At 51.5% G+C, this 27,244-nt stretch overlaps 2 protein-coding genes across 3 annotated transcripts; both read right to left on the reverse strand.

Moving 5' to 3' along the window:
- Positions 1-1,820: 1,820 nt before the first annotated feature.
- Positions 1,821-15,564, reverse strand: CNPY3 (canopy FGF signaling regulator 3). Of its 2 annotated transcripts, none has more exons than XM_088023980.1 (6): positions 15,266-15,564; positions 10,964-11,087; positions 10,201-10,297; positions 7,623-7,745; positions 7,237-7,354; positions 1,821-6,706 (listed from the first exon to the last, which is right to left on the reverse strand). In XM_088023980.1, the coding sequence occupies exons 1-6, from the start codon at positions 15,426-15,428 to the stop codon at positions 6,648-6,650; spliced, it is 684 nt and encodes a 227-aa protein (XP_087880106.1). In that variant the 5' UTR covers positions 15,429-15,564; the 3' UTR covers positions 1,821-6,647. The 2 variants fall into 2 exon arrangements, with proteins under 2 accessions (XP_087880106.1, XP_027953507.1); XM_028097706.2 differs by having other exon boundaries at positions 1,821-6,902; positions 15,266-15,563.
- Positions 15,565-18,267: 2,703 nt separating this feature from the next.
- On the reverse strand, positions 18,268-23,487 carry PTCRA (pre T cell antigen receptor alpha). The gene is made up of 5 exons (XM_088024360.1): positions 23,427-23,487; positions 21,042-21,101; positions 20,341-20,661; positions 19,416-19,460; positions 18,268-18,736 (listed from the first exon to the last, which is right to left on the reverse strand). The coding sequence occupies exons 1-5, from the start codon at positions 23,482-23,484 to the stop codon at positions 18,426-18,428; spliced, it is 795 nt and encodes a 264-aa protein (XP_087880486.1). The 5' UTR covers positions 23,485-23,487; the 3' UTR covers positions 18,268-18,425.
- Positions 23,488-27,244: the final 3,757 nt, after the last annotated feature.

A 27,244-nucleotide genomic window follows, 5' to 3' on the forward strand; every position in this document is an offset into this window, starting at 1 on the left:
ACTTTTAACCATCAAAAGCATGTTTTCTTCTCTTGACCTTAAATTATTTGGCCTTAATCATGCTTTCAATGGCTACACTGAGTAGGTGTGTTGTGACTTGTTTAATCATTCCTTAAGTTCTGAACATTTAAAATGCTCCTACAATTTTTCAAGAGAGTGAACACTTGGATAATTATGATCAAATCATTTTTCAAATGGAATTTTTCTATTAATCGATACTGTCACCCAAAACAAATGTTTCAATTCTTCTCTACATGAAGATGTTATTCCTTGATATCTTACAAGGTAGAACAATTATTATCTAAGTGCTGTAATCTTCAATTGCCACCAAAATGGACCAGATAATTGCAGTCCTTCTTCCCTAAATTGTCCATGCCCTCCGCCCACTGATACATATGGAAATTGCCTTTTGTTTTACTTGTTAGTTTGGTGAATTTTAGAGAAACTAAATGTTGAGTCCTTGGGCTGTGGAAGAGAAGATCACGGAATCTAAATCAATTTACTGTTTGACTTAACTGAAAATAAGAATAGGTGACATTTTTAAAATGCAGTACTTGGGGCACCTGGGTGGCTCAGTCGTTAAGCGTCTGCCTTCCACTCAGGTCATGATCCCAGGGTCCTGGGATCGAGCCCCGCATCGGGCTCCCTGCTCCACGGGTAGCCTGCTGCTCCCTCTCCCACTCCCCTTGCTTGTGTTCCCTCTCTCGCTGTGTCTCTCTCTGTCAAATAAATAAATCTTTTTAATAAATAAATAAATAAATAAAATGCAGTACTTATTTGGAATTAGTTGAAAAGCGTAAATTCTTCATCCCCAAATGTGTGATGTTTGCCAAAAGACCTTTGCTTGGGAATATGGCTGCAGCTGGACAAACTCCCAGGCTATTCCAATTTGAGGACACATTAAAATCCTAGAATTGTGAAGTATGTATGTACAGTAACCATAAGTGAAGGACATCCTGTTTTTGTTTAGATTCAGAAGAGGTAGAAATTAATTTTTCAGAGGATGGATGCAAATTTCCAAACTCCAGTCCAAAGCTGCTGGAAGAAACCTCTTGTCTGCTGTCTCCCCAGATTGAACACTGGGACACGGGGGGAGGGGAGGGAAGCCACCCACCCACATGGACTCTGCTAGCAGATAGATCACAATGGATTCCTTTTTTGGACTTTTTAATATAACATATAAGACTTAATTTGCTTTAATAAAGTCCTGTTAAGTAAGTGTAAAATTGGTCCCTACATTAGTGGATTACAACACTAATTAAAGGTGGCTCCTTTAAGCTTAGTGCACCTACAAGAATTCCACCACTGTGTAAGAAGAAAGGTTTTCTTTGACCATTTCACACTTTGTTACAAGTAATTTTAAGGTGTGCTAATGTCCAATAAGATCTCTTCAGTGTATACCAATCTGCTCACTGAGCTGTTCTTCCACATAAAAATGATACACTAGTTGAGCCCTGGTAACAGGCTAAGTAAGCATTGCTTGTTGAACCAGCTGACTTTGCACATGGCATCCTGTTTGGTTTTTTTTTAAGATTTTATTTATTTGACAGAGAGAGACACAGCCAGAGAGAGAACACAAGCAGGGAGAGTGGGAGATGGAGAAGCAGGCTTCCTGCAGAGCAGGGAGCCCGATGCAGGGCTCGATCCCAGGACCCCAGGATCATGACCTGAGCCGAAGGCAGAAACTTAATGACTGAGCCACCCAGGCGTCCCATATGGCATCCTGTCTTGATGACATGAATGGTAAAATACCAAGACCACTTTGGTGAGTAAGTAATTCCTAACAAAATTAAACTCTGGCTTTTTGAGTGTGTGTGTGGTTTTTTTTTTTTTTTAAGATTTTATTTATTTGACAGAGCGAGAGAGGGAACACAAGCAGGGGGAGTGGGAGAGGGAGAAGCAGGCTTCCCGCGGAGCAGGGAGCCCGATGCGGGGCTCGATCCCAGGACCCCGGGATCATGACCTGAGCTGAAGGCAGACGCTTAATGACTGAGCCACCCAGGCACCCCTTTTTTTTCGTCTTTTAAGTAGGCTCCATGCCCAGCGTGGAGCCCAACACGGGGCTTGTACTCATGACCCTGAGATCAAGACCTGAGCTGATATCAAGAGTCAGATGCTTAACAAATTGAGCCACCCAGGTGCCCCTTGAGGATCTTTTTTTGTTTTGTTCTCCTTTTTGAACAGAGAATCTTTTATATATTTATATATTTTAGGGGGGTTGGTGGTGATAGATGTTACCACCCCTGGAACTGGTGACGGGCTCAACCTGCTTCTCTCCCCCGTGCAACAACACCTCCTTGTAAAGGATCATAATCATTTTCATGGAAGTTTAAGTTCTATTGGCCGGTACAACCTTAGTAGATGGAGAGTATAATTTTTAAAGAATGAATAAATTTCACTTCCTCTTCAAAAAACTGTAAACAGGAGCCAGCCCTTGAGGGGCCATTAGCTGGCTCACTCGGCAGAGCATGTGACTCTTGATCTTGGGGTTGTAAGTTTGAGCCCCACATCGGGTGTAGAGATTACTTACAAACAACAACAACAAAACGCCAGCCCTTGAGAGCGGCGTAAAGCTCAGGCTGGCTTTCAGTTATACACAATGATAAACTCTGAAAAGGGAGAAAGGTTTGAAAATTATCTCCCTCCTAATTGCATTCCCCACGTTGAACTGTAGCTGTCTGCTTCTAGAAGAGAGCCATGGAAGGGGGGGATGGTGCCCAAGCCGGGCCATAGCTGCAGGGTGCTCTGGCATCATGGCTCTACCCCAAGACACTAAAGCCAGTCCACTGGGGCTCATAACCTGCGTGGGCCACTTACGGAATGTGTGACCTTGGAAAAGTTACTTAACCTTCCTGTGCTTCATTCATTCAGCAGCTACTTATTAAGCAGCTACTCTGTGCCAGGTACTGGACTAAGTGCTGGGGATAGAAGAGTGAACCAAACAGACAAAAGTCCCTGTTCTTTTTGTGGTGGGAGATATGTCTATGGGGGAGGGGGGCGCCGGGAATCATGTCTTTCAGGAGCTGGGTGCTGGCAACTCAGGTGTTGAGTTTGTAAAACACCAGTGAGCTGTCCACTTAGGTATGCTTTCCTGTATGTGTGTTTTACTTCAGTAGTTTTTAGGAATCCCCGGGCTTGAGGCCATAGCCGTGGTCAATCAGTATGTAAAGCACGGTGAGCTGGGCTTGTCACAGTCAGCACTCAAACTAGTGGCTGTGGGGCACGTGGGTGGCTCAGTTGTTAAGCATCTGCCTCCGGCTCAGGTCATGGTCCCAGGGTCCTGGGATCGAGCCCCGCATCGGGCTCACTGCTCCGCGGGAAGCCTGCTTCTCCCTCTCCCACTCCCACTGCTTGTGTTCCCTCTCTTGCTGTGTCTCTCTCTCAAATAAATAAAATCTTGGAAAAAAATAAAATAAAAAACAAAAACTAGCGGCTGCTGTTATTGCCAAGAAACTTACTAGAGCCATCAGGGGATGCTCAAGAGGGATTCGGTGGCCTCTGCCGTGAGGGCCAGCCCATGGAGCCCTCCTCTAAACCAGTTAGGTGCAGACCGTGCATCTGTTGCAAAAAACAGGCTTTAAGACAAACAAAAACAAAAACAAGAAAAGGCATTTTGCTCTCACTCGTGAACTGAAGGGCTGCAAGGCCACTGGGGACACATGGCCAGCCGTGTGCTGAGCCAAGGTTCTGGATCTGGGAACAGCATTCAGGAACTGGGAAATAGAGGAGACCGCTTTCTAGAAATTGCCCTTTAAAATGAATACAGAGGAGTGCCTGGGTGGCTCAGTCGGTTAAGCTTTCCACTCGGGTCATGATCTCGGGGTTGTGGGATCGAGCCCCAGGTTGGGCTCCACGCTGGGTGTGGAGCCTGCTTAAGATTCTCTCTCTCCCCCTCTCCCCTCCCCACCCTCTCTAAAAATAACATAAAAAATAAATAAAATGAATACAGAGTCCCTGTGCAGCCACCCCTGAGACTAGAGCCCCAACCCCTGAGATTTCACTATCAGGGCCTGTGTAAGAAACTGGCTTTCTGGTTGGTCCATCAGCCTTTGTGGTTCTGGACGATGGAAGTTCCTGGCAGAGACAGATCCTCTCTGGAGTTCTGACTAGTTGTGTCTCTGAGGACAAGACCGTGGCATTGACTTCATGGAGGTCCTGTCCCCTCTTAGCACAACACCCTGTTTCTCCTGCTGTAGTGGGCTCCAGCTGGCCTCATCTTAAGGACCATGAGAGCTTTGTTAAACAAGCAGACTCCTAGGTCCCTAAGCCAGCAAATCTGAGGTGGGCCCAGGCATCTAACAGGCATTCCATATGACACTCATGTTCAAGTGAGTTTAAGAAACCCTGTTCTAACAGGATTTCTACTAAAGGGACTAAAATCTGGTTAACTCAAGCTCAGCCAGTCCCCTTACCTTATGGAGAGAAGGGGTGTGGGCAAGTGGGAGGTGATATTCAGGTGCAGGAAGGCCTGTATGTGTGGTGGAGAGAAGAAAAGAAAAACCTGGGAAGATGGATCTTGCCTCTGGCTCTTCTAGGCTGGGCTGGGGCAGGGGTGAGGTGCGGGGGAAGCTGCCCGCTGGGCTAGGTGGGTGGAGTGCTAGTGCATGCGCAACACACCTGGCCCTCGTGGGGAGTAGGGGGAGGAAGGGGCTATTCACCCAGCAGCCACAGTTCAAAGAGCAAAGCAGTCACAGTGCTGTCCGCCCTCTGGTCTGGGACCGGGCCTGGATTGGGCCACTGGGCCCACACCCCAGCAAAGGGATAGGTCTTTGTCCCATCCTACCTGAAGGACCAATGAAGCTCTGGGGACAGACGTAAGCCAGGCACTGAAGTACTCTGGGTCAGTGACAGAATGGGGTTATCAGAGAATAGCCATGAAATCCTAGACAGTCCAGGGGGCTGCAAATGGTTCCCCAGCCCTGAGCTCCAGCCCCCAGAGCCCAGGGCGGGACCTGAGTCTCGACTGGAATCTCACTGCCCACAGTGCCTTCAACAGGGGGCAGCACCAGTCCTAGAGATGGGTGGGGGCAGGGGGACTAAACCGAAAAAGTATCATCCTCCAAGGACCTTTTGGAAGTCTCACCAACTGGAGGAAAAAAGCTTTCGGTTTGCTCCACCCTCTCTGGCCTTGGCTGTCCCACCTCAAGGGAGAAGGCCTGAGCCCAGGCTGCAAGGGGGCCCCTCACCCTCAGTTAGTTCGGACCCTGGAGCTGGAGTCTGGGGCGCTCCAGTATTGCATCCCCGCCCTGCCCACCAGGCCCAGGTCAGGAGCACTAAGGGGTCTGTGAGGCTGGGGTGGGGGCCTGGCGCTGGCAGGACCTCCTGCCATTGTCTCCTTCCGAGAAGCCATAGCTGCTTCCTCCTTTACTTGTAAAAGAGGTTTGCTGGTAGGGGTGGAGTTATGGCTAAGAAACCAAACCAATTCAATGTGGATAACGCTGCCAGTGCCAGGTGTCGGGGAAAGAAGGTGGCAGCCATGGGGTGGTGGAAACACAACGGACCCAGAGTCTGAATCCAGAGTCTGAGTGCCCCTGGACACTTACTAACAGCAGGACTTCGGCTGTGTCACTTCATTTGAGCCTCAGTTTTGTCTTCTACAAAATGAGGCTAATGGCACCCCCACGGGAGTTGTAAGGGTTCGAGTTAAAGCACCGCGAGTGTGTGCAGTTGTCATTACTACTGCTACTGAGCACCCTGACCCCTGCCCTCGGGACAGAGTGGGGAGGTGCCTGGGCCTCCCACAACTTCTCCCTAGAGGCCACGCTTCCTGTTCGTCCCCTGCTCCCAGAGAATGTGGTGTAACTGGCTGTTGGGGGAGTGGGGTGTCCTCCCCTCCGGGCACAACAATTAGAAAGAGCACAGCAGTAATTTGTGGTCATCAGGGAACAAGGTTCAAGACCAACAAGTAGGGCAGATGGAGATGGGAAGGAGGGGTAGAATCAGGTGAGTTCATCAGTAAACAGTTTACACAACAAATGGGAAGGCCTTCGGGGAGAGAAGAGAGAATAGAGGGCAGCCAGGTGCCCAGGGCACAAGTGAGGCCCCTCCTGGCCTGGGGAGCTCAGGGAGTCCAAAGGCAGCTGAGGGGCAGGGTCTCACCCCAAAACAACCCGGGCCCGCCCTGCACCTGCCGTTCCCCAGAGCCGGCAGGCCAGCCTCAGTAATGGGAGGATGGGAGCTGCCTCTTCATCCTCGGCCCCCAAGGCTGGAAGGTGAGGGGCAAGGAAGAGCAACAGGGGCTCCAGGCCTCCTGAGGAGCTGGAGGGGACTCAAAAATTGGAACAAAAAAGGCCAAAAGGTTTTTACTCTGTGAGCCCTAGGGAGGGCCGGGCAGAGTGCCAGGTGTCCACAGGAGGGGGTAAGCGGGGGTGGGATGGCCTGTAGTCTTGCTTCCCCGCTGGGGAGGAGTGAGGGGAGGTGAAGGCCGGGGTGCCCTCCCCATGGGCCCCACACCTGCCCCTGCTGAGTTCACACCAGAGTCCTCAGCAGGCGGGAAATCGCACGGCCCGCCGGAAGCCGGGGTCAGGAGAGCCGCTGGGCGGAGGCAGGAGGCGAGGTCTTCCCCGCACCGTGCCTTTTGCCGGCAGGGCGCACCTGGAGCGGGACAGCTGTCTGCCGGCCAGAGTGGGGTCCCAGATTCCTCAGCTTCAGGTCAGGGGTCTCGGTACAGGGAGCACTGGGTTAGCCTCAAAGCTCATCCGGGGGGCTGTGTGTGAGAGGGGATGCCTTCTGGATGCCCTCATCCTCATCGGGGCTGGGGTCTTCCTCCAGGCCACCTAGCTCCTTCCTCTGTTTGCTGCCGCCGCCTGATGCCTTGACCCTGCTGCTCTTCTTTTTAGACTTCTTCCCTCCCAGGGCAGCTGTGTCCCCCTTCTTGCCGGACCACTGCTCTGCCAGGCAACCTGGGGTGAGGAGAGACACCCGCAACGGACTGGTTTGCTGGGGGCAGAGCACTGACGGGGCGGGGCGGGGGGGGGCGGAAGCGACAACTGGAACTGGTGCCCCATGAATCCCTGCCTCCTGCCTCACTGCGGTTCCCTTCGTGTGATTCTGCACCTGGTTTCAGTACCTCTTACCGTACCACCCTGTCCTCTCAAGCTCCCCAGGGGCAGAGCTGCTAGGACGCCTTCTATTTCTTATTTCTCTTCCATCCTCTCCCAACCCACCTCCCCTGAGGGGGAGCGAGTGGTAAAACGGAGGGCCCACCCACCCTGCCTCTCCCTCCCTCCCACTCACTGGTGTCCTTGCCCTTCAGCACGTGATTGGCGCAGAGGAACTGAGTCAGGTCTTCCTCCTGGTGGTGCCGGTACCAGTCCTCGATCACCTCCTCAAACTCTTCCACCAGCACGTCGCACTATGAATCACAACACGGCGCGTTGGCAAAGCCCCAGCACTGACTCGCTCCCGGGGGGGGGGGGGGGGCGCTCAGCCGAGTCTCACAACCCACTGCAGGACAGGCAGGTGGCTGTGATTCCCCTGAGGAAACTGAAGCCAGAGAGGTGAGACGACTTGACCAGAGCTCCCTCCCTCCCCCAGCTCTTGGTGGCCTTCCTCAGCCATACACCCGGTCCCCAGCCACCCTGGTGAGGCAGGGTAGCCTCTGAGGGCCGAGAGGCCCGTACCTGCTTCTTGAGGTCAGCCACCTCTGCAGAGGTCTCGTTCCACAGCTCATAGGGGATATCCATCACCACCTTGACCCCTTTGTGGACCAGGTTGTGCAGTGTCTCAAAGGTCTCCGACATGCCCTGGAAGAGGCAGCAGGGCCTGAGAGGCTGAGAGCGTTCACCAGTTCCCACCCTCCTTTCTGGGTGGCGCTGGAGGCTGGAGGACCCAGCACTGAGGAGTCAGGACCCTCCAAGGCTTCTCACACTTGACCTCACCTTCCTCTCCCCTTTCAGGCCTGCCCCCCCACAACCCCTACACACACACCCTATCATGTCTCCCCACACCTCAACCTTTCAAAAAGGATTGCTGTTTGCCTTCAGGCCCTTTGAATGGAAACTCCTTTTCCAGGAATTAAGTGTGTCTTGGCTCTTTCCCCTCACTGTGGCCGGGAACACGTGCTCCCCCATGTCTAGACCCACGCCCCACTCCGGCTTCTTCCTGGGGCTTGTGTCTTTCCTGGGTCAGAAGAGAGCACAGGCGAGGCGGGGAGAGCTCTTGGTTCTGTAAAAATATTTCTGCCAGCTCCCTAGGTCTTCTCCCTGGAGAGTCCATCTACATACTGTCCATTTCCTCTTTCTTTCCAGAGGTGATGCAGGCAAATACAAGCAAATATACATACAAATATATCCTCCTCTCTTGCCCCCACTTCTTACACAAGTGGTAGTATATATCAGCCACACTATTCTGCCCTTTGACTTTTTTACTGAATAACAGAACTTGGAGACAATTTGAATTCAATTCATAAAGAGCTACCTCATTCTTTGTTTTGTCCACCGAATGGCCGTATCAATTTATTTAACCACTGGTGAATGATTAGGTTGTTTCTAATTTTACTGCTATGGAAAATAGTTTTAAACATTTTTATATTAAAGCAAAACATGGGTTTATTACTGAGTAGAATACAAAATTCATACAAATTTTATTTTAATTTTTAAAGATTTTATTTACTTATCAGAGAGAGAAAGAGCACAAGCAGGGGGAGCGGCTGACAGAGGGAGAGGCAGGCTCCCGGCTGAGCAGGGAGCCCAAAGCAGGGCTCGATCCCAGGACCCTGGGATCATGACCTGAGCTGAAGGCAGACACTCAACTGATTGAGCTACCCAGGCGCCCCTTTATTTTTTTATTTTTTAAAGAGGCTCCACTCCCAGCATGGAGCCCAATGCAGGGCTTGAGCTCATAACCCTGAGATCAAGATCTGAGCTGAGATCAAGAGTCAGATGCTTGGGGCAACTGGGTGGCACAGTCAGTTGGGAGTCTGACTCTTAAGTTTCAGCTCGGGTCGTGATCTCAGGGTTGTGAGATTGAGCTCTGCATGGAGCCCCCCATCAGGCTCTGCACCCAGCACAGAGTCTGCTTGAGACTCTCCCTCTCCCTCCCCCCAGCGCACACATGCTCACGTGCGCTCGCACTCTCTCTAATGAATAAATCTTTAAAAAAAAAAAAGAGAGTCAGCCGCTTAACCAGCTGAGCCACCCAGGCGCCCCTAAATTTTAAATCTAAGACTTCTGCTGTTTAAGACTATCCCTCTAAAGGGCACCTGGGTGGCTCAGTCGTTAGCATCTGCCTTCGGCTCAGGTCATGATCCCAGGGTCCTGGGATCGAGCCCCACATCGGGCTCCCTGCTCAGTGGGGAGTCTGCTTCTCCCTCTCCCACTCCCTCTGCTTGTGTTCCCTCTCTCACTGTGACTTTCTCTGTCAAATAAATGAATAAAATCTTAAAAAAAAAAAAAGACTATCCCTCTAGGTTCCCCTGGGGTTTCTGACTAATCAACTCCACTAGAAGGGTACTTAGGTGGAGAAATATGGGAGGCAAGTCTCTTACCATATGTGCCAGGCACTGAAGATGTTGAAGCAAAGAACTGTGGGCCTGCAGTAAGAAGCTCATTCTTCAGGGACAGAGGCATTTGTGCACATAGTAAGTGCATTAAATATCACACAGGCACCCTGACAGAGGTCCAGATGAGTGTCCTGTAGGCCCAGAGGGACTAGGTAATCACCCCACCCTGCTGTGTCTTCTGACATCTCCTCTAAACCCCACTGTTCTGCACTTCCTGAGCTCTCCCTGAGCCAGTGTTCAGGCCTCCACAGGGGCATTTCGGGCTGAGGCTGAGGCAGGGCCCTGATGGCCCCGGTCACTAAGAATGTGCCTACTGGGGCGCCTGGGTGGTTTAGTCGTTAAGCATCTGCCTTTGGCTCAGGTCATGATCCCAGGGTCCTAGGATCGAGCCCCACATCAGGCTCCCTGCTCAGCAGGAGGCCTGCTTCTCCCTCTCCCACTCCCTCTGCTTGTGTTCTCTCTGTCAAATAAATAAATCAATAAATCTTAAAAAAAAAAAAAAAAGAATGTGCCTACTGCCCCTGAAGAGTCAGGGCACTCAGGATGTGAGAAATGCAAACCGTAATCGATGAAGAATGGGCAGAGGCCAAGGATGGAAGCTCCCCAAACATGATCTTCAAGTCACACCCACACCAGCAGACCACTTAGATACAGGCAGGCCTTGCCCCATGGGGATGAAGGACAAGCGCAAATCCAACCTTGGCAAACCGGTTGCTGCCGGTCCTCTCCTTGTGCAGGCTATAGTCCAGGAGCCTCTTGCAGATGGTCTCAGTGACTTCGATTAACCGCAAGTCCCTGTAGAGACAGCATCACGAGAGGGACTGAGCTCCTCTCCCAGCCCCAATGGGTTAGCGGTCCGTCCCTCCAGCCCTGCTACCCCAACACCTGCGCATCTCACCAAAGGGAAGTCAGAGCTGGAAGGAAGATAGGTCATCTGGTCTGGGGGCTCTGAAATGCTGGAACACAGACCAGAGAGACAAAATGTAACAGCTCTATGGGAAGGCATCTTTTATAAAGCTAAATGATTCAGTATTTAGATGTTTTCCAAAGGCAAAATGTATTAAATTTTGATATCAAAGTATTTCATTTTGAAAGGATGATCATGGCTGATGAAGGGTTTTTTTGGCTTGCTTTTAATATTTATCCCTGGTAAAATTAAAAGCAGGTAATCCTATGTCATCTATTTAAAAAAAAAAAAATTGCATTGGCCCATGAAATCCAAGAGTCTGGGATGAGATACAGTTGAACGGTCTTGCTTTGACAGGTAAGTCTGAGGCTCAGTGGAATGAAGGGATTTATGAAGACCACACAATTAGTTGGGGCAAAACCAGCGGGCAAACTCAGGTGTTGGTGAGAACTGCCTCCCTTTGGTGGGTTTGCCTAGCTGGAAGGGAGAGGGAACCCCACGCCTCCGAAGCCTCTAGGAACAAAGCAGGCCAGTGGGTAACCCCCTTCACTTACGACTTGGTGTACTTGACTCCGGAAGCCTTCCGATCCAGGATGCCATAGCCTGTGTCAATCACCTCTTTGGTCTTGCCAGTCTCCTCAAAAGCTGACTTCAGCTCCACGGCGACGTATTTACACACTGGGGGCAGGAGACATGGCACAGCCTACTGAGCGCATATGAGTCTGACAGGAAGGAGCCAGCTCTGAGCCAAATGCACCAAGGTAGGTGCCTCTCCCAGACTGGGTCAACACTCAGGGCGGGGAAGGAGTTAGCCCCAGACCACCACATGGAGATCACTGGGTGAAACTTGGCTCCAAGATTCACTGCCCCCTGTCCAGTCCTGGCCCTTATCCTACTGACTCCATTTCTCCCAGCTCCCTCCTGCCCCCCCACCCACCGCCCCTGTAATCATTTTTAAAATTTCAAACATACAGGGCGCCTGGGTGGCTCAGTCGTTAAGCAGCTGCCTTCGGCTCAGGTCATGATCCCAGGGTCCTGGGATCGAGCCCCACATTGGGCTCCCTGCTTAGTGGGAGGCCTGCTTCTCCCTCTCCCACTCCCCCTGCTTGTGTTCTCTCTCTCACTGTGTCTCTCTCTGTCTGTCAAATAAATAAAATAAAAAAAAATAGTTTAAAAATTTCAAACATACAGAAAAGCTGAATGAGGGCGCCTGGGTGGCTCAGTCATTAAGCGTCTGCCTTCAGCTCAGGTCATGATCCCAGGGTCCTGGGATCCAGCCCCACATCGGGCTCCCTGCTCTGCAGGAAGCCTGCCTTTCCCTCTCCCACTGCCCCTGCTTGTGTTCGTGCCCCCTCTCTCTCTGTGTTAAATAAATAAAATCTTTAGGGGCACCTGGGTGGCTCAGTTGGTTAAGCGACTGCCTTCGGCTCAGGTCATGATCCTGGAGTCCCGGGATCGAGTCCCACATGGGGCTCCCTGCTCGGCAGGGAGTCTGCTTCTCCCTCTGACCCTCTTCCCTCTCGTGCTCTCTATCTCTCATTCTCCCTCTCTCAAATAAATAAATAAAATCTTTAAAAAAAAAATAAAGAAAATCTTTAAAAAAAGAAAAGCTGAATGAGTACAACGAGTAACTATACAGCTTCCACTCATTTCAACAGTTTGTTAACGATCTGCCACAATCTCTCTCCAGTATAATAATATAATAGCATAATACAGTAATATATCTCAACAATATATACATTGTTTTTGCTAAACCATTTTGAAAGTAAGTTGCAGACATCATGATCTTTCACCCCTCAAAAGGTCCTCATGCATCTCTGAGAGCAAGGACTTTCTTCTACCAACCATAAAACCATACCGATCCTTGGAAAATGAACAATAATTCCAATATCACCTACTACTCAGTCCATATTCAAATTTTCCCAGTTGTCCCCAAAGGTCTTGTCTGCCTGTTTTATGATCTGATTTCATATGCTGTTCCAACACCAGCTCTCTGCTCCTACCAAGGTTATCGGCTCCATCCCCTCCAGAGGCCCTTGTTCCTACCGGCTCTGTACATTCATCCTCTTGTTTTCTCTTACTCTTCCTCAAACAGTTACTAAGCAATCCTGTGTGCCAGGCACTGTCTGGGGATTCACAGCTGAAAACAGATTCCTCTGTTCTACATCCAGCCCAATGGAGTAATCGCCGCTGTGTAAGGAGTGTTGACACAGAAAGTGTGACCTATCCGAGGCCCTGGGAGAGCGCTTAATGCCTTCTATGGGCTTTTCTACCCATTCTCCCAACCTCACTTTATCATTATTATTATTTTTTAAAGATTTTATTTATTTGAGAGAGAGCGAGAGACAGAGAGACAGAACATGTGCAGGGGGACGGGCAGAGGGAGAGGCAGAGAATCTCAAGCAGACTCCCTGCTGAGGTGGGAGGCTGACATGGGGCCGATCCCAGGACCCTGAGATCATGACCCAAGCTAAAGACAGATGCTCAACCAACTGAGCCACCCAGGTGCCCCACAACCTCACTTTAAAAGCCTCCTCCTCCTGGAAAGCTCTTCTGGACCTATCCCACCTGCTCTGATTTCACCTGGGTCTCTACAGGATCCATGTTCGAAGAGCCTTTGGTCACTTTGTGTCTCCCCCACTATAACTATAACAATACCCAAAGTGAGTATCATGTATTGGACTTTTTCCGTATTCTTCTAGTCTGGGATTCTGTCTGTGTTGGATACTTAATAAATACTGCTGAGAGACTGTGTTTGTGATAGAGCAGCTTCTGATGCCTCTGAATGAGTATGATCTGTAGGCCAAATGCCATTAGTATTATTATAACACTGACAGCAGAGTTTAGGAGACCAATTCACCACAAAACAAAAACAAAAACAACAACAAAAAACCATCCCCTGAAGGCTTGCTTGGTAAAATTTTATAACATACATATTTAATAGATGGCTTGGAGAACTTGGAATACATTAAAATTCCAAAATATAAGCTGTGATCTCAGAGTCTGCAATGAATTGAGGCGGCTCACCTCCCTGGCTCTCTAGCCAGGAACACCTGTCCCCCTCCCCCTCTCTGTTCTACATTCTGTGTGAGCTCATCATTTTTCTGGCTCTTTTGCCCCCTTCTCCCACGCCCTCAATGTGTAGGATTCCAGGCCCTGGGGAGCTGAAACTTTTCTCTCTTGTGCCCATCAATCACAACCTTGCTTCCCAACTCTTCCAAACCTTACCTCTTTAAGACCCCCTCTGGGGATCCCACCCAGAACTAGACTTGTAGGAGACTCATGGCACAGACCCCAGACTCTCATGGACACCCACCTACTCTTTTTCCGGGCAGGTCCTCCTTCCTCTGTGCCAAGGCCTATTCTACTCAGGCCATGGAGCCAGGAGGCAGGCTTTGTGGGCCATACACAGTCAGCATTTAATAACAAAGGTGCAACAATGATAAATAAAAGCAAAACACTATTAAGAGGAGCCTAAGAGTTTACCAAGCCATCCTGTAACTGAAAATCCCTTTTAAATGCCTCCTAAGGGAAAGAAATGTGAGGTTCTCAGGCTATGAGAATAGTCCCTTCTTAGGGGCCAGGACAGAAAACAAAGAGAGGAAGTGGAAGCCCCAAACCATACCATATAGGTTCGGACTAGAGCAAGAGTGAAAGGAAAGCATCCCAACTCTCTGCCTGCCTATTTATGGGAGTGAGGGACAAGGTACAGGCTAGAACCCATACTGAGAGCCCTCCCAGTGAAGTCGGCTCATCTCTGAAGCATCTCATCTTTCATCTCTCAAATGAAAGGATTATGTGTCCCAATCCGCCCACCCCCACTCCCCAGCGCTTAGGGAACATCTGGCCTGCTGTATGCTTTGAATGGGGAGGAAATGGATTTACAGCCAACTTTTGGAGGGGTTTGGGCTTATGGAGATGGCAAGGAGGGAGTGATTGCAAAGGTCTGGGGAGAAAAAAGAAATAGTGGGGGTGAGGGTGGAGAAAAGGTAGGCCCTTCATAGTCCTGAATCACTGGCTTGGGGGTGCTGGTGCTCTTTCTCTCAAGTTTTACATTTCCATCCCTATATCTTTGGGATTCACTTTCTCCTTATTCCTAAAGTCTTCCTCCCTCACCAAATTCTCCCAGGCCAGATCTACTCTTGTCCCAAAGTGGCCCTCTATTCTTCTCCCCATAGGCCTCAGACCCTTCTCCTTCCTCCACACACACCCAAAGCCCCCATTCACTGGGTGCCCACCAGGCACTGTGTGAATAAATATCTGAGACAAGGTCCCTGTCCTCAAGGAGTTTAACCCTAGTGGGGAAGTCTATCAATTACACAGATCAGCTTGTGGTGAGGGCACAAAGGGGAGAGTCTCAGGCTTTCCTACCCTAAGGACAGTCATAAGGACCTTTTCAGTTCCTCAAACTTGTCCTTTGCTTCTTAGCCTCTGCATCTGCGGTTTCCTGAGAGACTCTCTCTTTTTACGTCTCTTCGTCCAGCTAACTCCTAATTACTGCTTGGGCTTCCTATACGAATTCCTGACTTCCCTCTCCACACAGCCTTTCCCCCCCATCTCTAGGCTAAATTAGATGCTCCTTCCCCGGCCCGCAAAGCCGGTACCTACTCTATCATGGCATCTACCACCCTGGATTATAACTGCTTCTTTTGTACCGACTTGAGAGCTCCGGTGCACCGAGACCTGATCTCTTGCCCGCCCCTGTGTCCCCAGCGTCCAGCACAGTGCCAGGCACACAGTAGCTTCAATGAATGAAGAGGCTCTAGCTCAGGTGCCAAGGACTTTCCATTCCCCGCCCCTACCCCGCACGCCCCGCCCCTCTGGCAGGATACTTCCCGCGGGCCCCGCCCCCTCACCTTCGCATTTGCTGGGGAGTCGAACCCAGTCAGTCTCCTCTGCGTGCGCCTGGCCGGGGCCCAGCTCTGGGGCCGGCAGTAGCAACAGCAGCAACAGTAGCAGGGAGAGAAGCAGAAGACAGCGGGGCCCAGGCCGGGGCGCGGGCTCAGGCAACGGATCCATGGCCCAGCCGGACCCGACCCCAATGGACCCGGCGGCGATTCCTCCGGTTGCGCGCGCTGGGCAGTTTCCCGGAGCCGCTTCCGGGACTGCACACGTGCCTCGGCGTAACCAGGGCAACAGGGAGCCCCCCGCCCGCTCCCTCCTCCGGCCACCTCGGCCCGCCCCCAGAGCTCACGAAGGCCCGCGGACAACGCAGCCAATGGGCTTTCCGGGGCTTGCCCTCCAGCGAATGGGAGGGCGATCTTTTCTCAGTCTTGACCAATGAGAGCGCGGATGGTGTCCTCAGTGACCTATGGCAGCATCTTTCCCCACCCACTAACGGAGGCTCTGGGAGGGTCTGGAGGACCAGGACGCAGAGCGTGGAAGCGGCGGGCTGGGCCTGAATGGGAGGAGGTCGGGCTTGTGGGTCCTGGTAGAGGTGCGGAAGGCCGTCTTCTCGGCCTTCTCCGCCTCCTTGCACATCACTTCCCTGCTGGGGTCGTAATGCAGCAAACCCTTATTGAGCACCTGTTTTTAAATTTTGTTATTATTATCGTTGTTGTTATTGTTGTAATTGCTAATCACTAGTAGGCGCTGTGGGTGAGACCTTGGCGACTCAAACAGTCCCCAGCCTTTCAAACAACTTTCTTAGTGCCAAGTAATCCTGGATTGGGCCCCTGAGAACCAGAACAAATCACCTCCTCTCTGAGCCTCGGTTTTTTTCTTTCTTTCCTTCCTTCCTTCCTCCCTCCCTCCCTCCCTCCCTCCCTTCCTTCCTTCCTTCCTTCCTTCCTCTTTTCTGCCCTATTACTGATTTCTTTGGATTCTGAGCTCCTGCAAAGCAGGGATTTGGCTATGAACGATTGTAATTCCCTTCCACCTCCCCAGCAATAACAGGGTGTCTGGTACAAGGAGATGATCAATGGGGCCCCCATCTGCTCTGTCATCAAGAGGAGGACTTTCTGGGTCTTCGGGGCTGCTTCAGACTACCCCTGAGCTCAGTGTCGTATGGACACACACACCCCAAGTTTGCTTTTCTGGGAGGTTGTCTGCACTTTTGTCCACAAGGCCCTGTTCCCCAGTGCCTTATGTTTCCTTCCTGGAGGTTGGATATTTACGCTATTTTATGAAGACTTCGGAGGACTGATGCTCAGACTTTTGACTTATTTCTTGATCTTAGCTTCTTGCTCAAAACAATTGTGCCAATGACAAGGCACTTTGGATATGCAGGGGCTGTGGTATGTAGAATTCTATAGCGCACAGGATCAGGACACCCTTCTGAGGGCCTCCCTCTTCTCTAGGCTTCGTAAGACTTGGGGAGACTCAGAGCCTGGCCAAAGCCCTTGATTTACCTAGGCCCAGGAATCCTCCTGGGAGATAACTTTAAGCCAACCACAGTAGGGACTGAGCCTGGGGCAGGGCAGGATTGGGGAATTGGAGCATGAGGAGGAGGGATGTTGAAGCTAAAGGAAACTCTGCTTCCAGAATGACTAAAAGGACCTCTGAGAGGACATTTACTGAGGCACAAATTAGTTTCACAGGAGCTCTGGACTCAGCATCTGGGCTGAGGGCTGGGAAGAGACAGTGGCCACAGAAAATCTGAGGTTATGGCTGGACATGCCCGCACCCCATCCCAGCCTATCCTTCCCTCAGTCTGTGTGCTGGGGAAGGAGCAGCCCATGTGGGGATGGTGGTCCGATTCATCCCCAGGAGTTGTGGGATGCGCCTCTTTGAAGAATCTAAAAAGAGGCAGGAGCATCTCCTGATCGGCTAGTGAGAGATGGCCGTGGAGAAGACAGGGAGGGTTTTCATGGAACAGCAGCTGAGAGGGCACAGAGGCTCAGGGCAGCTGAAGATGGCATTGCCACCATGAGCGGGTGGAATGTTAGAGCATAGAGCATAGTTCGCTAACACCACCTTGGGGGAAGGAGACGAAGGCAGCACCACTGGTCCAGCAGACTGTCCTGTGCTGCCCAGGGGACCCCTGGATTCACATGAAAGCACCTGAGATTCCTGGGGGTTGATTACTGGAGAGAGGAACCCCTGGAAAGGCTGGATCCCCTGCCAGTGCTGGAGAAACGGGCCACACACTCTACTGTGGGGGACTTGTATATTATCAGCTCAAGAGCTCTCTTTAGGAAACAAAAGAGGGGCGCCTGGGTGGCTCAGTCGGTTAAGCGTCTGCCTTCAGCTCAGGTCATGATCCCAGGGTCCTGGGTCGAGCCCAGGAGACACATCAGACTCCCTGCTCCACGGGAAGCCTGCTTCTCCCTCTCCCTCTGCCTGCTGCTCCCCCTGCTTGTGTGCTCTCTCTCTGTCAAATAAATAAAATCTTAAAAAAAAAAAAAAGAAACAAAAAATCTCTTTAGTGCCTGGCTCAGGGTTGATGCTCAATGAATATTTGTTAAATGAATAACGACCCCTAATTGATTAATAAGGTGTTAAGTTTGGAATTAACATCCATACTCTTGGCATTGTACATGGTCCTGTTACCCTGGGATCCTGGCCCCCGTTCATTTCTGTCAAGTCTGTACAAAGCTTCACATCAGGCCCAGCACCCCACCTTCCTGGCTTCCTGGGCTCCTCACCCTGACCTCTCGCAGAGGCTGGGCCAAGGTGAGGAGACAGAGGTGAGGGGGGGGCCTCTTCTCATGCCTGGCTGTGGGAGAAGGAGACAGAGGTAGGACAGCGTCCTCCCCAAACCCCAGGATCACTCTGCAGTTCCCAGAGTCTCACCCTCAGGAAGCCCTCTTCCTCAAGGGAGCCCTCCCGGATTTCTGCCTTTTCAAAATCTGCCAAATTCCCTCCTCCCAGGGCAGACGTGAATTCAAATGTTTTATTTGCGTCATTTAAGTTCTCCTTTAATTGTTCTCAGTTCTCTGCACCTCAAATGTCCCAGTACCCGTGGCACACCACCCTCCTCCCTCAGAAGACCTCAGTCGGAGGCGGGAGACAGAGCCCAGCACCAGAAACTTCCATCTGCGGGAGGAGGCAGGTCACACACAAATACCGCAAGGCTTAAGGAAGGAATACGGGGGGGCTCATGGAGCACCAGGCCCAAGCTCGGTGGGTAGAGAGCGTCCCCTCCTCCCAGACTGGGCTCCGGGGCTCCTGGCCTGCGGCCCCCCCGGCTCGGCGGGCAAGCCGAGCGGGGGGGCTGCGGGAGCCGGCGGTGGGGCTGCGGGCCCGTGGGGGGCGCGGCAGCCCGGGGTCCCCTCGCGCGCACGGCGCGGCGCGGAGGCGGCTGCAGGTCAGGAGCACGTCCAACAGCAGCAGCTTGAAGAGCAGCAGCCGCAGCGCCCCCAGCCGCAGCGCCTGGCCCCGCACCCCTGCGGGAGGGAGACGAGCCGTCAGGGGCCCGGAGGCCGGCTTCAGCCCCTCCCGCCCGAGAAGGTTCCCCCGGGTGGAGAAGCCTTGTTCTCCCGGGAGGAGGGGCCTTGCCCTCCGCCCGCGCCGGTCCTCCTCCCCGCCGTGCCCCAGAGCCGGGGGAAGTCCTCCCTGGTGTCTAACCTCAGCTCTACCTGGTAGTAATAACACATACCTTCCTAGCCTTCATTTTATTACCCCCCAAACCAGGGGGGGGGGTGCAGGCCAAGCAGGAATTATCATCTGACGCAGAGAGTAACCAGCCCCATATTCTCTGCGTGGTGAGGAAGTAGAACCCGACTAGGACTCTCTCTGTCCGGTGGGTGGTGGGACTGTCCACCACCCAGTCTCCCAAGGCTCTGATGTTGACACCATCCATCTGGGCTGCCCAAGGAGAGCTTCATGGAACCTTCTGTTAGCTGTCACCTACACTTTTCAACTGGTGTCCAGGAATTAGTCTGGGGTCAGAGGATCCACTCTCATTTACGCATGGGTAGACTGAAGCCCAGGCTTGTCAGTGCCCAACCCAGCAAGGCAGCCTCTTCAGGGAACACCCACCAAGCCTCCCCCAAAACACACACAACAGTGGGACCATCAGACCAGACCCAAACAGGGCTCAAGATCCCGGTCCCCAATACTCACCCCTGAGACGCTCCCAGAGGCAGGTCCTGGCTGAGGAAACCTCTCCTGCAGCCAAGAAGAAGGGAATGAGTCGGGATGGGCTCTGTGCTCCACCCAAGCTCTGCGCCCCAGGCCTGGCACAGGGCAGCTGTGCATGGCAAGTTGCATAAGCGGACAAACGAACCAGCAGCAGGAAACATGAGCCCATTTGCTACGATTCCTCTCGGGGACTCAGATCTTTCTCAGTCCCCACTGTCCACTACTCTGTGCCCCCGGGGGAGGCTGAGGTCTCTCGGCACTTTTAGACGAGGACTTGGATTTTCTTAGCAGCCTTCTTTGAAAGACAGGGCATTTACTCAACAAACATTCCCATTTGGAAGATGCCAAAACTACCATAATCCAGAAACAGGAAGTCATCTAGTAATAATAATAGCTGGCTTTGGACGTGTCCCCTAAACATCTCTGTGCCTGTAAATTTGGGAAAATAATATGACCTACTTCATGAATGTAAGGTGTCTCGAACAGTGCCTGGCACAGTGTGAACAATAAGTAGATGATAGCATTTTGTTATTTGATTGTCATTTGGTTCTTCTAGGTAGGATGTCATAGATAGAGTGATATAGATATTAACCTTAGGTACATAAATCTAGATATCAACCCTAGGTAATAGGAGGGAGGTGGTATTATTACCTTTTGGAAGTCATGCATCAGAGCCTGGATTTGAAGCAGATATTTGTAGGCTGGATATTTGAAGGAGTTGCAAATCCAGGACTCAAGACCCTGAGGCCACCCTGCTCTGAGCCCAGGCATCACCTCATTCAGATGGTTGGCACGGGGACACCCTCCATGCCCCCACGGGAGCCTGCCCTGTCTCCCACCAGAGCCTGTTTCCAGAGTGTGTGGGAGGGGCAGGGAGCATCCACAGGGGCCCAGGCTCCATCCCCACCTGACAGCTGTAGGGGCCGTGTGCTCTGGCTGCGGTCGCTGGCCTCAGGCCCAGTGTGGCAGACCAAGTTTTCCCAGGTTGCCAGCTGATCAGAGGGCAGAGAGAGCTGAGCCAAGCTAGTCCAGGTGCCGTCAGCCTCTGGGGAAGGGCCGTAGGTGAAGGCGTCCAGTGAGCTGCCATTGCCCGCTGAGAACCAGATGGGGCTCTCAAGGCCAGGGGGTGCGACATCGAGGACCAGGCAGACCACCAGCGTCTGCTGCTTCCCATCCACCAGCAGCGTGATTGGTGGAGCCAGAGAGGGGAAGGGTGTGCCGCCCACACCTGTAAGAGAGCACGCACCTGTGGGAGGGCTAGATCTGTCCCTGCCAGCATCTCATAATAGGCTTCTATCCTTCCATCTGGGTTTGCTTCCTCTGTCCATCTATCTCTCCTTCCACCCACTCATCCATCCTCTCTCTTTGCATTTGCCCATCTATTCATCCATCCTTTCCCCAGCAACCGTCTTTCCGACATCTATTCTTTCTACCTTCCATCTGTATGTCTGTCCATGCTTCCAGGCATCCATCCATCCCTCACCCATCTATCCTGTCTGAACCTGTGCCAGGAACTGGGGATAAAACACTGATGAAGACTGCCCCTGCCCTCAAGGAACTCAGTCCCATGGGAAAGATAGCAGATGCATAAACAAATTCTTACACTACCTTGTTGTGCCAACCTCAGGAGGGTGGTTACCGCTGGGGAGGAAGGGAAGGAAATAAGATCTGGAATGAGATCAAAGAGGGCTTTGAATGTATCTGTAACTTTTTGTTTCTTTTATCTGATTCAAATATGGCAAAATTGAAACCATTTGTTAATCTGAGTGGAATATGAATAGATGTTTATTGCATCATTGTCAGTTCTTTTTTGTAGGTCTGTAGCATTTTTTTAAGATTTTATTTTATTTTTTTAAGATTTTATTTCTTTATTTGACAGAGAGAGACAGCGAGAGAGGGAACACAAGCAGGGGGAGTGGGAGAGGGAGAAGCAGGCTTCCCGCGGAGCAGTGAGCCCGATGCGGGGCTCGATCCCAGGACCCTGGGACCATGACCTGAGCCGAAGGCAGATGCCCAACATCTGAGCCACCCAGGCGCCCGTTTAAGATTTTATTTTTAAGTAATCTCTATACTCGGGGCTCCGAGTCTTTACTGAAAAGAATAAGATTGTGGAAAATCAGGACTATCCTGGAAAATACAGGGCAGATGTTTGCAGTACCCATGTGATTTATTTTTTTATTTTTTAAAAAGATTGATTGATTGATTGATTGATTGATTGATTTATTTATTTATTTATTTATTTATTTGACAGAGAGAGAGAGAGCACAGTTGGTTAAGTGTCCGACACGGTTTTGGTTCAGATCATGACATTGGGGTCATGAGATTGAGCCCGGGTCAGCTCTGAGCTCAGGGTGGAGTCCGCTTGAGGTTTTCTCTCCTTCTCCCTCTGCCCCTCCCCCCCACTCTCTCAAATAAATAAATAAAATCTTCAAAAACAAAACCAAAAACAAAAATCCCACAGACAAATTCACACCTTGAGTTAAATGCAGCCAGGCTAAAGAAATACCCCAGGTGGGGCTCATAGGTGGCTCAGTTAGTTAAGTGGCTTCCTTCAGCTCAGGTCATGATCTCAGGGTCCCGGGATGGAGCCCCAGTCGGGCTCCCTGCTCAGGAGGAGTCTGCTTCTCTGCATCTGCCCCCAGCTTGTGTCCTCCTTTGGTCTCTTTCTCTCTCAAATAAATAAATAAAATCTTAAAAAAAGAAAAGAAATACCCCGGGGTGCAGGAAAGGACACTAGAGGATCTTAAGGGGAGGTTGGAGGGGAGTGCTCAGGAAAGGTTTCTCGAAGGTCAAAGAACAGATCTAGAAGCATGTGGATGGTAAGTAGCCTATTCAGGATTTGAACTTGGGTCTCTGATTCCTGCTCTCATAGACCACTCCACTTGGAAGGATGACTAAAATTTTGCTACATGACACAGGGCATCAAGCCTGGGACATGGTCTCAGACTGAGCTTGTCGAATTCCTGACTTGTCCGCTTAATTTACTGAGTCTTAATTGCTGCATCAATATAATGAGGTTAATAACAGCAGTCCAGTAAAATTGTTGTGAAGAATAAAGATCATGAATGTCAAACGCCTTGGTAAATAAGTATTATTATCAATACTAATTTCAATAAGACATGGCAAACGAAGGGGATAGAGAAAGCTGAGAGTGAGCTCCAGGACCCTTGACCTCCTGAGCCTCTTCACTTGAGACAGATAGAGACACTCCCCAGGTTGAGTTTAGCATGTGCCTCCTCCGTGAAGCTGCCCAGGATTGCTCCTCCTCACCCTGGCTGCTTCCTCCTCAGAGCTCGGACCTCTTGCCATGAGCTCTCCCTGCCCCACATGGGTGTGGTTTGTCTCCCTAGCAAGGGAGAGCTTGTGACAATACTGGGGGCCAGCTTTAGATCAAAAAGATGACCTTCCCCCACCACATATGTGCAAACATGCACATGCTTCTAGATGGAGCTGGAATTCCCTCCTCTAAACACAAGTCCTGTGACTCCATCCTTGATCCTTGAAGGACTGAGGGTAATACCCTTGGGAGGTCATGCGGACCTTGCGGCCTCCCCCAAAGGGGAGCAGGGGGTGAACATGAGGCATTCTGAGCCCTGTTGGAAGAGGGCAATCTGAGGGCAGGAGGCCAGGACAGGAAGGACAGGAGAGGACCTCACGGTGCTGCGGTGTCCCCGCTCGGGCTACCCCATCTCCACCCTCTCCGGACGTCCATCGGCTTGCTCTTAGTTCTCTGTACCTCCAAGACGTGACTGCCCTACCTACCAACACTGCAGCCTCCAGGGAGCGGGACTCGGGGCCCCAGCGTGACGGAGCTGGAAGGCAGATACGATGGGGAAGCGAATGGGGGGCTTTTGGGGAGACCCTCCCCAGGGACCCCAAAGGGCTCTTTCCTGCCTTCCCCGCATCCCACCCCTACCCAGAGAGGACCAGAGCTAGCGAGTGGGCTTGGGCCAACTAATGGGGCACAGAGAGGGAGGCAGGGAGGGGGCTCACCTGTGGGCAGGGCTGGACACCCGAGGGCCAGGAGAAGGAGAAGCCAAGTCCCGGCCATGGCCCTCCTGCGAGGAGGCAGGAGCCAGCTGCAGACCTGAGGTGTGGGCTGCGGGAGGAGGCACCCGCAAAACTGCCTCCCGGGCCACAGGCCCAGCTGCAGCTCAGCTGCTCCACCACGGAGCCGGAGCCGTTTCCCCCGCTGAGGAGCCCCTCCCGCCTCCACCCTGGCCCTCAAACCCCGTCCTCTCAGGGGCCGGGGGACTCAGGGTGCCACTCCCACTCCCTACTGCCTCCTGTTGGAAGAGCGGCCCGGTGGGCCGAGCCTTCCCCCGGTCGCTGGCTCTGCCATCTACAGGCTACAGAGCACCAGGCCGGACGGGAAGCCGTGCATTTAGCCGGTCCTCCCGTCCACCCACCTGCTGTAGGCCCCAAGTCACGGGTGAGGCAACTGAGGCTCAGATATACATCTGCTACACTAATTTTTTTTAAAGATTTTATTTATTTATTTGACAGAGAGAGACACAGCGAGAGAGGGAACACAAGCAGGGGGAGTGGGAGAGGGAGAAGCAGGCTTCCCGCCGAGCAGGGAGCCCGATGGGGGACTCGACCCTGGGGCCCTGGGATCATGACCCGAGCCGAAGGCAGACGCCCAACCACTGAGCCACCCAGGCACCCCCGTTATACTAATTTATATTCTACTGCAGTGTATGAAAGGCATCCCCACCAGCATTTGGCATTCCTTAAAAAAACAAAACAAAAATCCTAATTTAATCAGTTAAAAATGGTATCTCATTTCTCTGATCACAACATTCTTTTCTCATTCCTTGTTTCCTTCATTGCATTGTTTATGGCCCTCTTGCAGTCCTAGTGTTTTACTAATTTTGTAAGCGCTTTCACATAGCAACCATACCAATCCTTGTATATTGCCCTTGCCGAAGCCATTCCTAATTCATTGGCTACTTTTAATTTCACTTTTTTTCTTAACTGACAGTTTTCTGTTTTGTATGAACCAACCCCTCCATCGTTTTAATGGGAATTACCTCATCCCTTTTAAGTCTAGAAAAGTCCTCCCCCCTCTGGAGAACCGATACATTCTACTGTCTTTTTGTGCGTGTGAAGTTTAATCCCCACGCCCCCACCACCGTTATAACTCTGTCAGGGATTAATTTTGGTGTAGGATACAAGATATGCATCTAAATTTCAGTCTCCCCCCAAAGATCTAATTGATGATCTCCCGATTATTAATTGAATAATCTTTCCTGTCCCTATTATTTGTGAAACATTCTCTGTGTTAATTTCTTTTATGTTGGTGGGTTTATTTCTTCCCGGCTCCCGGTTTATTTCTTCTTTATTCTGGTGCCAGCCTCACCCCATTTCCGTCGGGACGGTTGCTTTAATAGTGTGTCGATTGCACCCTCGGACGCGGGGAGGGAGCCCCGGCGGCGCGGGCCGCGCTCCCTCCCCTTCCCTCCCGGCCGCCTGGAGGCCTGGGGCGCCAAGTGTTCCCAGGCGCAGCGGGCGCCCAGGTGCGCTCGGTCTGCGCGGGCTCCCGCCGGGAGGGGGCAGGGGAGGCAGGTGTCCCTAACGACTCTCGCGCCCTCCAGCCTGGGGAGGCGCTGGCCGGGGCCCCGTTACCACATTACAAATTGGGAAGGAGCCCTCTGACCCCCTTAGGGTTTTAAGACCTTCTCAGGGATGGGGAGGCAGAAGACCCCGGTGCCAGGCGCCTCCCCTGCCCGCCGCCGGCTGGGGCCATCTCCTGCTGTTCACCTGCCCTCCCACTGGCCGCCTCCCCGCCCCCCGCAAAGGTCGGCTTTGCAAGCTTTCCTTGCTCGCTCTCTCATAGGTCCCCTCCTTCCAGGAGCCCCAAGAATCTCCCTCTGAGGCCACAGTCTTGCTGATCCTAAAGATGCCCTTGCCCAGGGCGGTGAGGATGCCCCGACTCGCCGGCCTTGAATCTCAGGGCTGAAATCCTTCTCTGAGCTCCTCACTGGGATTAAACCTGCTGTTTGCTGACCCGCTGCTAAGAGCCAGGTCCTGTTCACAGACCTCTCATTTGATCCTCACAACATCCTGCTCAGGTGTTCGCATCCCTGTTTACAGCTGGGGAAACTGAGACTCAGAAAAAGGAAGATAACAGGGCTGAAGATTCCCCTGCAGCAAGCGGTTGGAGCTGGGAGTTCACTACAGGGAGGACGTGTTTACAGGTCTCTCTCCAGGGTTCTTTTTCCGAGGCTGTCCAATTGGAGTACCCATCTGAGTGCCTGGCACACAGCAGATTATCCCTATCTCCCCCTTTTTTGGTCAAATGCACAGAAAGAAAACCAAGGGCCCTTCTAAACTGAGATGAGCCACATAGGATGTGAAAAAGAGAATTAAGAAAAAGTAGCGGTGCTTATTGGAAAAAGACCATTGTTATAACCAAGCGATTACTGATTGTGAATCTGACCCATCCATCCAGTGAGAAGATTGCAACAAGAAGGGCAGATCAGTATGTGTGTGTGTGCTGAAGCAGCAAGTAGAGGTCTCTTCCAGTTACTACTGACAGGGCCACCTATTTCACTGATCAGATAAAAATCCTACCATGAGAGTTATAATACAGAATAAAAATCACCTGAATGTTCAGTAACAAGGAAGTAGCTAGGGGCGCCTGGGTGGCTCGGTCAGCTAGCTAAGCGTCTGCTTTGGGCTCAGGTCATGATCTCAGGGTCCTGGGATTGAGCCCTGTGTGGAGCCCCATGTCCCCTACTCAGTGGGGAGCCTGCTTATCCCTCCCCCTCTGCTCCTCCCCCAGCCCATGCACACACTCTCTCTCTCCTAATATCAAATAAATAAATACAAATCCGAAAAAAAAACCCACCAAAACCAAACCCAAGGAAGTAGCTAAGTAAACTAGGGTACCTCTATATGATGAAATATTATGCAAGCCTTAAAATATCCTTGTCAATTTATTGGTGTCTTTATTATGCCAGGAATTGGGGCTGGGGATAATAAGACAAAGAGGGTTGCTCCCAGGAGTCAAGAAAGGAGACAGACAGGCTCACAAACAGATAAGGGACTTGGAGCATAACAGACACCATTACTGAAATGTGTGTGTGTGTGTTTGTGTGTGTGCAGAGGTAGAGAGTGGGGTCCTGGGAGAGGGAGATCATCCTTCTGGAGTTGGTGTGAGCATTAGGAAAAGTGATTTAGAAGATGACACTTGAGCCAAGTCATGATGACATGGGAAAATGTTTCAGTTACAATGCTAATTTAAAGAGGATTAAAAATATATATATATAGATCTAATGTTCATGGAACCACCACCAGCTTTGGCTTGCTTTACGCCAAGTTTAATTTACATGAGAAAGCATTTAGAAAGGTTTATCTTGAATAAACTATTGTTATTTTGGGTTTTCTGATGCTCACTGCCAAAACTGATCTTAACTAAAATACATACTAGATATCCCAGGGTCCTAGCAGGAACACAGATGGGGAATATGAAGAGAGTTTAATAAAAGAACTATTTATAAAGGTGTGGGTAGGGTGGCAAGGAACCGCTGGAGCTGTAATAATACCCCAGAGCTGACAACAGTGGGGTGTCAGCACCTGAGGTCTGAAGAGGGGAGGGGGAGCAGTTACAGGAACCCAGAGCCAGAGGGAGCTGTGTGGAGAGGGTGCCTGGTAATAGCTGTGACCCTCAGTCAATGGACATAGTCGGTGTGGATCCAGCAGCTAGGGAAGAGGGAGAATAAATTCCCTGACTTGGGCATCCTCCCATATTCTGACCCCCAGCTGTTGTTGCCCCCCCTTGGCTGAATCCAAGTGGAGGGTATAGG

Source organism: Eumetopias jubatus, unplaced genomic scaffold (genome assembly GCF_037043125.1).
Source record: "Eumetopias jubatus isolate StellerSeaLion01/CBP00866 unplaced genomic scaffold, mEumJub1_p1.0 scaffold_6, whole genome shotgun sequence".
NCBI classification, from domain to species: Eukaryota; Metazoa; Chordata; class Mammalia; order Carnivora; family Otariidae; genus Eumetopias; species Eumetopias jubatus.

Excerpts from the sequence above, each read along its gene's own strand:
- CNPY3 (XM_028097706.2), bottom strand. The coding sequence starts at position 15,428 with ATGGATCCGTTGCCTGAGCCCGCGCCCCGGCCTGGGCCCCGCTGTCTT. Across the intron at positions 11,088-15,265 it reads ACTCCCCAGCAAATGCGAAG|TGTGTAAATACGTCGCCGTG; the intron begins GTGAGGGGGCGG and ends TCCTGCCCCCAG. Across the intron at positions 7,746-10,200 it reads GCAGCAACCGGTTTGCCAAG|GGCATGTCGGAGACCTTTGA; the intron begins GTTGGATTTGCG and ends TGCCTCTTCCAG.
- PTCRA (XM_088024360.1), bottom strand. The coding sequence starts at position 23,484 with ATGGCCGGGACTTGGCTTCTCCTTCTCCTGGCCCTCGGGTGTCCAGCC. Across the intron at positions 20,662-21,041 it reads CCTGAGGTTGGCACAACAAG|GTGTGGGCGGCACACCCTTC; the intron begins GTAGTGTAAGAA and ends GCTCTCTTACAG. Across the intron at positions 18,737-19,415 it reads CCTCTGGGAGCGTCTCAGGG|GGGTGCGGGGCCAGGCGCTG; the intron begins GTGAGTATTGGG and ends TCCCTCCCGCAG.